Source organism: Syngnathus acus, chromosome 21 (genome assembly GCF_901709675.1).
Source record: "Syngnathus acus chromosome 21, fSynAcu1.2, whole genome shotgun sequence".
NCBI classification, from domain to species: domain Eukaryota; kingdom Metazoa; phylum Chordata; class Actinopteri; order Syngnathiformes; family Syngnathidae; genus Syngnathus; species Syngnathus acus.
In genome coordinates this window covers 6060878-6075679 of record NC_051105.1, presented here as the reverse complement: position 1 = coordinate 6075679, position 14802 = coordinate 6060878, and the positions used below count along the sequence as shown (strand labels likewise).

Sequence of the window (14802 nt, the reverse complement as noted above, 5' to 3'; positions counted from 1 at the left end):
CTGTACTAAATTTACAAAACTAAAAACATTGTAAAATATTTGGGAAAATAAAAACTGAGCCTCCCCTTTGAACACAATATATTTTATTTTTAAACAAAATATTGAATATTTATATAAAAAAAGTTTCAATAAATAAATAAATATCATTTGTGTTTTAACTGTGTGTGTGTATATATATATATATATACATATATATATATATATATATATATATATAGACAAGACATATTAATAAGAATAAAATATGCGTTTCGTTTACTCAACTCCGACATTCCGTCAAAAAAGAAAAGAGCAGCATATTACCAGTGACAGCCAATATTAGCAGTTATTAAAATCTTGACTATTTAAAAGTATGGTAAATCATTAATCCGGTAACCGGCCTATGCCTAGTCTAAAATGATTACCTCGTTTGGCCATTCACTGGCAATATTAAGTCATCACCAATCATGTCAACTTCTGATCAGATTGATTTGTTGAATACCAGTGATTCACGCACAATGATGGAAATGTCACAGAACAGTAAGTGTCTCATCCTCTGTCTTAACCATGTGCGGATCTATTTCTAATTTGATCTCCGAAGCTTGAATCATAGCCTGAGGGATATTTCCATTAATCCCCTCAAGCACCTGACCTGTTTGGTTCCTGCAAAACCTCCTTATGTGCTTTACAGGTCCCCTGTTCTTTCTCTTGAACACCCTCTGCAAGGAAGTTGGAGGCCTTGAGGAGCTTGGTAGTTGTGTATTTTCTCCTGGCTGCAGAGAGGGCACTGGATTGCGTCTTTGCATGTCCTCCTCCACTGCTTTGAACACCAGGTCAGTGATATCTCGGCGAAGTCGGATAAGCACCATGTTGTCTTTAATCTGACGCATATCTGCCAGCATGACGTTGACAAACTGGTTTAATACGTCGTGATTTGATAGATTTGCTGGTAACTGTTCAGGAACATCAGGTGAGCTTTTGTCATCATGAGGTTCAAAACTCAAGGACATAGTCTCTGCTAGATGAGGTTGTGTATTTGCACAGTAAGAAGAAGGGTTTGAGGTGGATGCCTCAGATGGAAATTCCTCATTTGGATCTTGCCCAGCCTCATCATCATCCAATGGGCTCCCAAATGTGCTTGTACCTGGCTCATGATCATTACTCCCCTCAGTCTCAACCTCTGCCTCATCATCCTCATGCTCATCGGACTTGTCCTCCTGCAACAAAGTCGTACGGAAAATCACAATCAACAAACATTTATTTTGCAGATCGGTTTACACTTACCGGATAGGAATCACCTCGTCTTCGCACAATGTAAGGTCTCAGAAAATCTAGTTTCTCTCTCAGCATCCTTTGCTGAAAAGTATTGACCCTCTCTGGGTGCCATAACACCCTTCCATACTGAGTCCGCAGAGATCGTGATCTTCTCACAACATCGCATACTGGTGTGAATAAGGAATAAAACACAATCAGACATACTAGATATTAAGTCTATACGTTAATCAGGACAAAAACTAACATCAAATTGTCACTCATACCAGACTTCCCCAGCAACAAGGCGCACTCGGACCACAGCTTTGTCTTCATGTCCCTGTCGTAGAAAGACTCCAGCGAGGAATTAAACAAACATTCGTGCCTTTTCCAGAAATCTATTAGTACGTTATCCCTTTTGGCGCCCCAGTGTGGCCCCCGAATCTGACCACGAAAATGTGCCATGGCTTTTCGTTATTTATGAAACTGTGGCGCCTGCTTCCCCTCGGATGGATAATGACTAGCTTCCTTTCGTTTGCCTTCATGACAATGCTGCCACCTGCTGGTGTGGAGCGAGAACAATAAACATAAACAATCATGTATTGGAAGTTATTTATTTTTGTGCACAATGTGCGAATTAATTATTCAAAAATACCATTTAGTGGTTACATAACACAATCCCAAACAATAACATAAAATAATAAAACACCCTAAATTCATGCCACGCGGGACACACGTAAGTGTACTACTACAACACAGAGGAAATGCTGACAGATTAAAAAAAAAAAGAACATTTAGAGCCTGTTTGAAAGAAGCCCCAAAGTAATGCTTTCTCTTTCGGATTTGCTTTACTTGCATTTTGCTTCACTCGTCGGGCCCCCGCCATCTTGCCTCTCCCCCGACTCCCCCTGCCCTATCAACCAGAAGCCGAGTAGTACGGAAGTGGAAAGTGGAAACGCCACTGTGTGCGGGCTGGGCTTGGGGTTCCGCTTGTGGAGAACTCGCCGGTTGGATTCTTCTGCTGACACGGCCTGCTAGACGTCATCTTACCCGTTCTACACATCAGAAACTCGGGGAAAGATGGCTGGAAGGCTACCGGCGTGTGTTGTGGACTGCGGTACTGGGTAAGATGCACAGGGCCCGGGTGTGAAGCGAGAGACGCTGTAAACAGCAGGGGTAAAAACGGGGCGTGTATGTCTGCGCGTCTAATTAATAATTCTAGTTTGCCAACTTGCTGTCGGATCGCCTTTTAAACGTTATCAAAACCCAAATAGCCTGCTCAGTGGGTCAATCATGTGTGCGACATTGCTTGTTTGCCTACGTTAGTCTCCGGCAATTTACGGGTGTTTCTTCCTGTCAAGTAGATTTCATTGCGTTTATAACGTCGTCAGGTCAAGACATGATAGGGAAATCCTATCCCGCTTAAGTTTAATTCATTTAGTAGTCTTTTGTTGGATGCGTAGCGTTTGATTTAAAATGTTTTCTCCCGAGTGCCCGTGCCTTAGCTACATATGCGCAAGCGCAGTATAGCGGTATTTCCTGCGCACACTTCCTCATTCAGTCTTTTTAGTCCATATATGGTTATTCCTTGCATCGTGGGCCTTTTGGTGATTTCTGAAATATTTGGGGCGTTTTCGTCAGAAAATTGAAGAGCTCAAACCTTAATTCATGTTTGCTTTTATTTAACATTTTGCACCTTTCTCACATCGTTGCACATTTAATGATGTATAAGAAATGTGTCATTATGTGTCTTACCTGGAAGTTCTGTCATTTATTAAAACTGTGTTTGTGCAAGGAACTACAATTTGCAATCTTAGATTTGGATTGTTTTCAGTCTACTTCAAGCCTGTACATCCTCACATTGCATACCTTAAAAAAACCACCCACTTCCTCCTGCAAACTGCTTTCTACCAGTGGCTGTCAACTGTTGTCTTTCTGGGATTTTTAAAACACTGTTTCCAACAACTTTCATCTGGTGCATGAATATCCCCCAATCAGTCTTGTGGTGGAGTTTGAACCTGTTGAGGCAGGTTGAGGTGGGCAAGCTGGGACTGTTCAATGGTATGAAGGCCTAAAGTATGTCTGCTGCCACATATTATTGATTCTGAGTCTGTTTTTTTTTTTTTTTGTAGTAATTGTGACTTCAATTACATCGTCAGGTTTTTTGTTCAAGTTAGCGAATGGTTATTAGAGGAAGGTGCCAGCCAAGATTTGTGAGATTTTTTTTTTACCATTGTTACTGATAGAAATGGAGTTGGGTTTACAGGATCAAATTCATATGCAGGCATCAGCTGAGTCATGAATATTTTTTTCAGTAAACTTCCTGTTGGGAGTCCAACTAGTAGACTGCGTTATTTTTTTTACTGTACATTATTTGAAAAAGCTATCCTTGTACTTAAGATAAACATTGACTTTTGTCATTTTGGGGTTTGACTTTTTTTTTTTTTTTTTTTTTTCCAGTTACACCAAACTGGGGTATGCAGGGAACACCGAGCCACAGTTCATCGTTCCATCATGTGAGTTTTCCATGATAGCTTCAGCTCACACGAGCTCAGTGCCTGCAATGTGCCTTTTAGAAGAGGAAGTCTTTCAGTGCTTCAACAACCCACAAAAGTTTGAATTGTTGACAATTTTATATACTTTTGAAAGTACCGGTATTTGTATCAAATAAAATGGCTTTAAATAGACAATGTAACAATTTCACATCTTAATTAAGAGACATTTGTATTGTTTGCCGACCATGTGAATTTGAATTTTCTTTTCAGGTATTGCCATCAAAGAGTCAGCTAAGGTTGGAGACCAAGCTCAGCGGAGAATGATGAAGGGGGTGGATGACTTGGATTTCTATATTGGAGATGAAGCTGTAGACAAGCCCACATATTCCACAAAGGTACCTGACCCTGACTGTTTTGTTGTCACTCTGAGTTATTCTGTTCTGACAGAGACAGTCGTATGTGGAAGCGATCCTTGGTTCACACATATTTTATTACATGATATATTTTGGGGTTTCGGGTGTTTTTTGGGAGACGCCGTTCGAGATTATAGTGATTCTTGTTTTCATTTTTATCTTCTTATTATTGGATGTCAATAGTGGCCAATCCGTCATGGGATTGTTGAAGACTGGGACCTAATGGAGCGCTTCATGGAGCAAATCATCTTCAAGTACTTGAGGGCTGAACCTGAAGATCACTACTTCCTCTTGGTGAGAATATTTCTCTGCTCTATATTGGTAAAAAAAAGTAGCATACGACCTATGTAGTAGGCACATTTAAAACTGTATGTATGTATGTATGTATGTCTTAAATGTCCATTACAATATATTGCCAATATCCATTTTGTCTTCAGTGCTTTTAAATACGTCCAAGTCAAATCAAACAATCGTATACAATTTTATTTGCGTTGAAGTGTGCTACAAAACATTTTCCCTCCATTGTTGTTTATTAACCAATTATTTGTTTATTTGGTATTATTTAGTGATTTAAAAAAACAACTACACAACAGTTAAGCAATAGCACACAAGAAGGTTTGGTCGTCATTGTTTTCCCAGATAAAATCAAATGTGAATATCTTATTTCGTTTTGAGAGCCTGAAATCAGAAGATTTGGACCATCTTTATTTATAAAAATGGTTCCATGTCTCTGCAGATCACAGCAATCTGTGACCAGTTGTAATTATATTCTAAATGTTTGTGTTTTTACATAAAATGACAGACAGAACCTCCTTTGAACACACCAGAAAACCGAGAATACACAGCAGAGATCATGTTTGAATCCTTCAATGTTCCAGGGCTGTACATTGCTGTGCAGGTCAGAATCATTGATTTCATTTTCCAATTGTTTCAGAAAGATGCTGTGCATCTACTGACCGTTTAATTCCACATTGTGCTTTAACAATAATATCAACGCATGACTGTTCGACAGGCCGTCCTTGCTCTTGCAGCCTCTTGGACGTCCAGGCAAGTTGGAGAGAGGACATTGACAGGCACCGTTATTGACAGTGGTGACGGTGTAACCCATGTCATTCCTGTGGTAAGTGTACACGTTGAAAAAACATTCACACAAATGACTCGTTTTTTTAAATTCTAATTTGCACAATGAGAAGTCGATCTTATTACAGTGTTTCAGCTAGCAAAATATCTTCTTGTACACGTGATAGCTAATTATTGGGAAATTGTTTTTCAGGCTGAAGGTTATGTTATTGGCAGCTGTATAAAGCACATTCCCATCGCAGGAAGAGATATTACTTACTTCACCCAGCAGCTTCTAAGAGAGAGGGAGGTGGGCATACCACCAGAGCAGTCACTGGAGACGGCCAAGGCAGTCAAGGTTTGTCCTCATTTTGAGTTTCATCTTCTGTCATTTCTATTTCCATGAACATTTTCACCTTTTATTCTTTAAGCACATTTGAGGCGATAAGCAAATCAATGCCAACATCATTGTTCAACACTGTCCACTTTCATAGAGGACTACGGAAATTGTATATTTACTGTTTACGACAATGGCTAGGAAACCTGGAGCAGATCCAGCGGTCACCTTGGTATTGACCCGTCACATCCAGATAGAAGTGAAGGGATAAAAGGAAAGATTTGACGAAACTAGAATAACATACAAATAATATACTATAATAAAATTGAGTGGCACCCTTGATTATCATTCAATATCTCAAATTTTGAGCAACTTATTCAGAATATTATGAGCTATCTTGTCTTCCAGCGTGATGGTAAGTCTCATACAAATGTTGACTTACCTTTTAGGAGCGTTTCAGCTACGTGTGCCCAGATCTTGTCAAAGAGTTTAACAAGTATGACACAGATGGTTCCAAGTGGATTAAGCAATACACCGGCATCAACACCATCAACAAGAAAGAGTTCACTATCGATGTGGGATATGAGCGCTTTCTGGGACCTGAGATCTTCTTTCACCCAGAGGTAAGTTAAAAAATAAAAACACAACACCACAAACAGGTTTATTTGGATGACAATCACAGCAAACGTTCCAAATTGATTATGATCGCCACATATTGCTTGCAAAGGTTTCGCTAAATGTGCAAGCTAACTATCGTCGTCAACATATTCTGTTGAACACACTTTTGTCCTAAGGTGTGCAATCATCTTTAGACACTGTCAATTTTTTCTTGTTAATTGTATTGTTTTAGTAAGCTGCTTCGAGTGTGTAAATTGAGTTTGTAATGAAATCAGAAAACAAGTCTCGCTGGAACTGCACTCGTTACAGTAGAGCGTAACAAACTGCGAATAGCAAATTAATAAGTGTCAAGAGAGGGAAAAAACATCACGTCTTCTTGGTTTACTACCCACCCAGTTTGCCAACCCAGACTTCACCCAACCGATCTCTGAGGTTGTTGATGAAGTCATCCAGAACTGCCCTATTGATGTCAGGCGTCCACTTTATAAGGTGAGCTGGCATTTACTGCCACATACCACACAATTACATATCAGTCACATTGATTTGTGACAAAGCAAAGGTTCACAGTGTCTGTACTTTTCAATAAATTTTGCTTCGATGCTACATACTGCCCTTAGCTGATTTTAGATGTGTCATTAAAAGTTTCCTCTAACTTTTTCCTGGCTCAGAACATTGTTCTGTCTGGAGGGTCCACAATGTTCAGGGATTTTGGTCGTCGTCTGCAGAGAGATATAAAGAGGTCTGTTGATGCCAGACTGAAAATGAGCGAAGAATTGAGTGGAGGCAAACTTAAGGTGAGAAAAATGTACTTCATCACAACAGAGTGTCCGGCTTCTGATGTATTGATGGAAAAGATGCGGAATAATATACTAATCTGACAATGGAGGCCACTGCCTAATGGTGTAAATACAATGATTTGTGCAGAAGGCATTGTAGGGTATGAATTATATTAAATTGTGTCTCTCCGCAGCCTAAACCAATTGATGTCCAAGTTATTACTCATCATATGCAGAGATATGCTGTCTGGTTTGGAGGCTCAATGTTAGCATCAACTGTAAGTAGCAAAGCGATACACACTTGTGGCCACTGGTAGATGAATGTGATCATGACTGGAACTTTGTAACTACTAAAAAGATTGGGCATTTTTCTGTGTATTAATAATGCTTCTGTTTAATTGCCTTGTGTTTGTTCTTCCACAGCCCGAGTTCTACCAGGTTTGCCACACCAAAAAGGACTATGAAGAGATTGGGCCGAGCATCTGTCGCCACAATCCTGTGTTTGGAGTCATGTCTTAACTCAATCCAACAGCGGTGAGGCAGGTGACAGGGAAGGGTGGGGGTGAGTTTGATTTGTGTCAAGGACACATTGGCGAGGTGGTGCTCTTGAGACAGCAAAGCGCAAAAGCGACACCTGACTGTTTTTTTTTTCCTTTCTGCCTTTTGTTTCTTTTCAAAATGAAACCATTTCCCGGTTTTGCATTTATTTTTTTGTTTTTTCAAAGCAACATGCAGTGGATGGTGAGGATTGTGAAGTGAATATCCAGGTTTGGTATTGACCTTGACTAATAAATACCATTTGTTGCAACTTCAAGACGAGAGTACTTATGGTGAGTTCCGAATCAGCATCTCTCCTTTCTATTTTCAAATGCTGTATCAGAGCTTGTTTATTACATCACATGCCTTTTGAAATTGTAAGTCTAGGATCATACAAAGGGTTAAGAAAGAACAATTGACTGTTTTATCTGATGGTGCAACTTTGTAGACAGTATTTTCTCATTGAATTGCATTGAACCCATCTGCTTTCACTTCAGACAGTGGCAGTTTTCCACCTCTGTGGTGCAGGGAAAGAAAATTAGTTCAAGGTTAGAACGATGCAATTGAATTCAAATGACTCTCGGACCAGTATTGTTTGATCAAAGCTTTTTTTGTGAATTAAATGCCAAATTATTCAAAGAATGGGAAATGTGTATTTAATACCTTGTTACATTCCAATAAAGGCATAAATTGGTTTCTTAAAACTGCAGTATGCTTTATTTTTAGTCCTCTATTGTGTTAGAGGGGTTGTTGCTGGGTTAGTCTTAACTATGTCCAGTCCAACTCGGTTACAGTGTAAGCTTCGCTGCCCCCCAAACTATAAAGAAACATGAAAAAAAAAAAAAAAGCCTGGTTATGCATTTTTGCAGTTCTAGCACCCTCTAGTGGTTAATTTATTTAATTTGAAATATGCATGTTTCGGCCACTTACGTTGAAGAGCCACACTAATCACCAGATGAAAGGGAATGTAACACGTTTGATTTTCTCCACAAATTGACTTGATTCACAATGTGCATGCATTATTAGAGTGTAAGTGCTTAAATATTAAGGGGTATTAGTGATAATTGGAGGTCATTTATGTACAATGAGGTTAATGTCACCTGTACTAATTGAACTATAACTTGAAAATGTGCATTTTCTGAAATGCTGAATGGGAAAATTTGAACGCAAGTGAAAAGAATTACATACGTACATGAATTTTAAAAAACGAGTAAGTACAGTGAATGGAAGAAAACATAGTGCTTGAGACAAAAAAATTATAGTTATATAAATATTAAAAATATATATTTTTAAAAATATAATACACATATATATATATATATATATGTATGTGTGTGTGTATATATATATATATATATATATATATATATATATACATGTATACATATATATATACATGTATATATAATGAAAATAAATATCTCAAATAATAATAAATAAAGATTAAATTGATAATAATGGAAAAAAATCAGAAGATGTGCGTGTTCATTTCTTTTCTGCAGCTCGAATTGAGCTGTGTTATAAATCCCTCCATGGAGGATCCTCATCCTTGCTGCTGCAGCCCACCCCCATCCCCCATGCCTCAATCCTCCTATATGGAACTCAATGAATTCCCCTTATTGCTGTTTAATGGAGATGATTAACCAAACAAATGAACAGCCGTAGTCTGGCTCAGCATTGCAGGATCTCATTAATCCGGATGCTGACTTGCTGATGGCAAAACAATTTTTCAGACTACACACTGCCTCGTTCTCAGTGCTTCACCACTCTGTCACAAAAAGAGAGTTTCAATCATAGGGAGCGCCCACAGGCAAAGAAGGTGTGGTTTTCAAGTCACACCTGTTCTCGTGTGATCGCTTCCTCACTGTTGGAACTCTCCCCTGCAGTGCCCATCTGCGTCTGTTGGGAAGAAAAGAAAAAAAAGGCATAATGTCTCTCTACCCAGCTATTAAATTCATGCAAGGGAGAAAGAAGAGCAAATTACATTCAACGCCAAATGTTTTCAGACCATAGCTTTTATTTTCACGTCATCTCTTGGTAATTTAGGAAACAATGCAAATATATTTGTAAAATAAAGTGCATTGGAGATAACATTTAGACTGCTGATAAATAAAAGTAAAAAGAGGGGTGGACTAGAGATCTACATCTAACTACCATAGGAAAATTACATTGAAGAAAATACATTTTTTATTTATATTTGATGAAAACAGGAGTTATCTGTGTCCACGGATGGAGTTTCCTTCATTTTGGTATTTTCATAGCCGCAATTAGAAACCAGCAGTTTGAGCTTTGGCGTGAGTGAACACAGGTGAAGGTCTCAAGCTACCATTCAATCAACGCTCCTACCCTGAGCTATTGACATCGAGCTGTGGATGAAACATGATCTCGGATGCAAGCGACAGAAGTGAGTTCCCTCCCCATGATGTCTGGGCTCTCCATCCGGGAAACAAGGAAACAATTTAGATTTCATAAATATTTAACTACAATCCTTTACAATTCTCCTCAAGATTAATCACATTACAAACCGTCCTTTATATGAGTGATTAGCGTGATTTTAATTACCACCTGGTTTTTCCCTCTAAGTTCAGTGCATCATTAAATATGAAAACAACATTGTTGTTTTTCTTCTTAAATATTCAATTTCCGAAACTTCTCAAGAAAAGATTGATTGATCGTATTTCTTCATCTGATATGTGTGCTGACGTTTTGCGATAACAGTCACAAAATTAACCTCATTCCAGCATCCAAGAAAGCAGCAGTGAAAGTCGCTGACGTTTATGGAACGCTAACTACAACTGGGCCTTTGGGTAGACCAGAGCAGTAAAAAGAAATCAGCGGAAATCAAAACATTCACTGGCATTACGGTCATGTTAATACCTTTCCACTTCTCTTAGAAAAGCACACTATTTGTATTGATCTCTTCTTCATATTAGCAATGACATCAATTGTTTTTTAATGAAGAGAAATAGCTCACACCCTTCGTTGAAATGTGTCAACAGATGGACAGTTTGTGATGGCTCACTTGGTAACTCATTGAAAGCTGGATGCCTTTCATTAATTAATTCATTCATTCATTCATTCATTCATTCATTCATTCATTCATTCATCTGCCCTTGGTGAGAGATATAGCCACTGCTCGCAATGGGATATTTTGAATATTTAATGAGAACGAGACAGGGCCCATACACAGCCGAATGAAAATCCATTGTCAGTGAGCTGTTGGAGACGTAATTATTTTTTTAACTTTATTTTTGATGGAAAAGAAAAAAAAGGGGCGGGGGTGCTATAAAAGAGTGCCATTATTTGAGAGTATCTAAGAAATGCTCCCTAGTTTGAATTTGCAAAGCCTTATCAATTTCCTCTCCCACTAGTTCTTATTAGGGTCACGTGACCCTAAAGACCTCACCAGGGAGGTAACCTAACTAGATGCTCGAACTACCTCATCTGGCTCTTCTCAATATAGAAAATAAAAAAATTAAAAAAAATACACCTTGAGAGAGTTTGATTTAAGGGATTCTTTTTGAACAAGACCTAATCTATGTAAATTGATGTATTGAATTATAGATTATTACTCCAAAGATAAATGGGCTGGCTGTGCTTCTGCCTTTGGGTCCTGCAAGTGTGAGTGTTTTAAGATTGATTCGCAGATCGCTGGCTGCTTACCAAAGTAGGGACATCCCACAGTGCCTCAGGGGAGCAGTTATTCATCTCCTAGTGAGTGACTATATCATTCAATTGCAGACCTGCTTGAGCTTTGCTTGCGTAAATAAATGACTGCACGGTGTTGCACAACAGCCTTTAATTGCCACAGTATGAAAGATGAGGTACCATACAAAGCCCCCCCCCAGTGATGTTCCACATTTTGCAATAATCAACTTTATTGCCGTCGCAAGCCAATTTGTCTTCCATGCATGAGGTGTCACAGCACCACATAATTTTTTTTTCTATGCACACCCTAATTATTAGCACTTTCCAGTTGTGGAAGTATTATTATCTATTTTAAGTTATGCATGTTGAGCACTGAGCAGATTCATCTGCAGATCACCTCGAGTGAATTTTTTTTCCCCAATGTAAAGTTTAATGTAAAGGAAAAAAACACAGCTGAATACAATTCATTTGAACAAGTACCGTATTTTCCGCATTATAAGGCGCACCTAAAAACCTCAAATCTTCTCAAAAGCCGACAGTGCGCCTTATAATCAGGTGCGCCTTATATATGGACCAATGTTGAGCCACTACAGCAGGTGTGTCCAAAGTCCAGCCCGCGAGCCAAATGCATATATCTTATATATGGACAAAGTTTTAAAATGGGCCATTCATTGAAGGTGCGCCTTATAATCCGGTGCACCTTATAGTGCGGAAAATACGGTAATCTTGTAATTTTTACATTTGCAAAATGAGTTGTTATGACATCAATATACAGTGGAACTCTTTTTTTTTTTTAAAAAACGCCGGCTTCTGGTTTCACAACAAAAAGAAAATGCCTCGTGTCAGTGTCCCAGTGAGCTGCAATATCCTGCAGTCTGAGGTAGCTATTTCCCCTTCAAAGCAAATTGGACACAATTGATTTTGTCCCATCACTGGTGGCGCAGCTTCAAAGCAAGTTAGTCTCCAAGGCCAAGTCATTTCATTGAAGCAAGGCAACCCCCCTGTGTTGAGTGTGGGATGCAGTCCCCGCTCAATATGTATTTAATTAATTCCTCGCTAAAAGACAATTAGCATGTTGAGTCAAAACCTTCACGAGTGTTTGAATTTGGTTGAGACTCTAGCTAACGAAACAACTATACGACCGAGCCCCCTGCATATCAATCCCTTTTATTCCAACAATAACACGTACCTTTTATATTTTAGAGTCCCCATATATTAAGCAAAAATATGCAAAAAAATGCTGAGATTTATAGAAATGGTTTGTGTTGATATTTACATTTCCTAACCTGTTAAATTATTTTTGACAAATATTTACATAAATGAATATTTCCTATAGGAATCTGTATGAATAGTTGTTAGAATTATACTATTACCAATGTTTTATGTGTGCTGTTATATTATTATTTTATGTTATCTGTAAAGCACATTGTTTCAACTCGAGCTGTAGTGAAATCGCTATATAAATAACCATGTACTGTATTGTATTGTAATTTGAGCACATTTGTTATTTCAAAAGTGTGTATCATACAGACTATCACTACTCACAAAGCATCTCTCACTTTCAAAAATGATCGTAATCCCAGCTCAAGACTGTGAGCAGTTCTTTGCACGTTTCTTTTTCACAAGATGCCAAGCTCTTTGGAATTGTGACAACGTTTCTTAGGTTTTTGCCTGTGGGCGTTGTATTCAACGCAATGCACAAAAGGTGTTTTGCCAAGATGGAACTAAAACTGGAAGTCACTGAAAGAGCCTGGATGCATGCATGCTCAGTCATGTATATGATTTTGTATCCTGCATACAGTCATCTGAAGATAGAATCATTAGTTCCTGGAAAGACTACTGCAATGACACCAATAGGTTCAGTTTTATCTGATGTACATGTCAAATCAAATATATGTGTATATATATGCAAAAAGAGCTACACTCATTTAGGCAAACATGCCCGTCTCCTTGTTATTGTCACAGAAGCTTCGGACTCAGTTCATCCGCTCCGTTGCATAAATTCGACCCCACAGATCTAAACTCAGCTCACTGCTGTTCTTCGTCTTATTAATTGGGCCACGACTTAAAGGGAAGCAATTACCAGATCGTCTTAACATGGACTTGTAGTTACAGTTGGTTGATAATAAAACTCATAGTGACATATGTCCTGTCTTATCATTAATTGATGGAAAATTTAATTGTCCAATTAACTGGTCTCATTCATACACCACCCATATTAATGCTTCTCTGTTTAGGTTGGATTGTAAAAGAAACTGAAAAGATAGAGTTCCCTATAATTTTTTTTTCTGTTTTTCCACAATATTATTGAGCTGAAAAGAGAAACATGCAATTTCTCAGCAAGTTTAGGACACTGCAGACACATCTACTCACTTTCTGGAACTTATTTCTGGTGCCTGCCAGCACACTCCTCTTGCTGGAAATTTCACTCAGAAGTGTGGGAGGATTGTGTCCCGTATGCCGCACCTTATACTTAGCCTTTTTTTTTTTTTACATGGAATTTCTTTTAGAATAGTGATTTGACGCGATACATGTCTGAATGATTGTTGGGTTTATTTTGCATGAGAATGTGATTGAGTGTAAATTGACAATTTAGAGGTAATTTGGATCGTGAAATTATGGGGTGGATTGTAAAAAGGTGCACATACCTGCGGAAGCCCATTTTGCTGTTTTGCAAAGCGAGATAAGAGACACTTGTGTGAACCGATGATGAGCTAGAATTTCTGCTCTGGAACAAAAGCCCAGATCACTGGCGCCAAACTAAAGAAAATGTGACTCGATAATCCACCATTGTTGTTGTAATGTTGGCAATGTTCCTGCAAGAATTGGGACAACCTTGTCTTTGTTTCAGGAATGATACATATCTGTTGTACACTTGAAACGCAAAAGCAGCCTTTGAAATCTATCCAGTCTGTGATCATTTGCATTTTAAGGCAATCAAAATGTGTGAAGGAAAACTTGAAATGATAAAAAAAATAAAAAATAACAAGTCTACTAATTACTCCTCATGCACCTCCAACTCTTTGCGCTTATTGCTCTCCCTGACTCAACACACATGAGCAAGTGTAAATCCACCGCACTTGAAATATTCTGACGATAATATGATGACAATACTACACATTCTAGAAGCCAGGTTGAAAGTCATCCAATATGGCCACCACATTAATGGATGGGGCCAGTTCCTCATCAAAACCACGAGCCACTCATATGGGTTGGAGCTGGAACGGAATTGATGTCTGCTAATGTAAATCTGCATTTGGGGGGGGGGAGAAGAGAGGCTATAATTAAATGTTATTGGTAGTGGATAATGATGTTTAGCGCCCATTACCAACGATGCCCCCCCACGTAATGTCATTTATCGATATGCTATGGTGAAAGAACTTGTATTTTTCCTATGCAGTCATGCTGCTTTACTGCTGAGGCTCAACTTGATCAGATGAAGTTGCCATGACAACTATGCCTTTGCTGTATTACTTGTCCATCATTTTTGTTTGCACTTTGTGAATGACTCCCCCCCCCATCAAATTTCTACTCCATTTCTGTATTTTGCAATACTTTGTCATGAGCAACTTTTTTTTTTAATTTGCGTGTATTGTATTAATATTTCACTGTATCATTTGAGGTGCAACAATGGACCAGTAGTAGGGGTTAGTCATGCATATAATTTTCGTCGCCTGACCAGCATCTAG

The 14802-nt window shown here is 38.6% G+C and overlaps 2 protein-coding genes across 2 annotated transcripts; one reads left to right on the top strand and one right to left on the bottom strand.

The window, feature by feature from the left end:
* Positions 1-227: 227 nt before the first annotated feature.
* On the bottom strand, positions 228-1779 carry LOC119115206. The gene is made up of 3 exons (XM_037239493.1): positions 1518-1779; positions 1264-1421; positions 228-1196 (listed from the first exon to the last, which is right to left on the bottom strand). Exons 1-3 carry the CDS (start codon positions 1693-1695, stop codon positions 510-512), a joined length of 1023 nt encoding a protein of 340 aa, XP_037095388.1. The 5' UTR covers positions 1696-1779; the 3' UTR covers positions 228-509.
* Positions 1780-2134: 355 nt separating this feature from the next.
* Positions 2135-8169, top strand: LOC119115205 (actin-related protein 3). The gene is made up of 12 exons (XM_037239492.1): positions 2135-2354; positions 3691-3746; positions 3996-4120; positions 4322-4432; positions 4941-5036; positions 5151-5258; positions 5412-5555; positions 5984-6157; positions 6549-6641; positions 6821-6946; positions 7123-7206; positions 7352-8169. Exons 1-12 carry the CDS (start codon positions 2311-2313, stop codon positions 7445-7447), a joined length of 1257 nt encoding a protein of 418 aa, XP_037095387.1. The 5' UTR covers positions 2135-2310; the 3' UTR covers positions 7448-8169.
* Positions 8170-14802: the final 6633 nt, after the last annotated feature.

Coding starts and splice junctions, on each gene's coding strand:
- LOC119115206 (XM_037239493.1), bottom strand. CDS start 1,695: ATGGCACATTTTCGTGGTCAGATTCGGGGGCCACACTGGGGCGCCAAA. Junction 1,422..1,517: donor CTTGTTGCTGGGGAAGTCTG/GTATGAGTGACA, acceptor TATTCACACCAG/TATGCGATGTTGTGAGAAGA. Junction 1,197..1,263: donor GACGAGGTGATTCCTATCCG/GTAAGTGTAAAC, acceptor ACTTTGTTGCAG/GAGGACAAGTCCGATGAGCA.
- LOC119115205 (XM_037239492.1), top strand. CDS start 2,311: ATGGCTGGAAGGCTACCGGCGTGTGTTGTGGACTGCGGTACTGG. Junction 5,259..5,411: donor TAACCCATGTCATTCCTGTG/GTAAGTGTACAC, acceptor ATTGTTTTTCAG/GCTGAAGGTTATGTTATTGG. Junction 6,947..7,122: donor TGAGTGGAGGCAAACTTAAG/GTGAGAAAAATG, acceptor GTCTCTCCGCAG/CCTAAACCAATTGATGTCCA.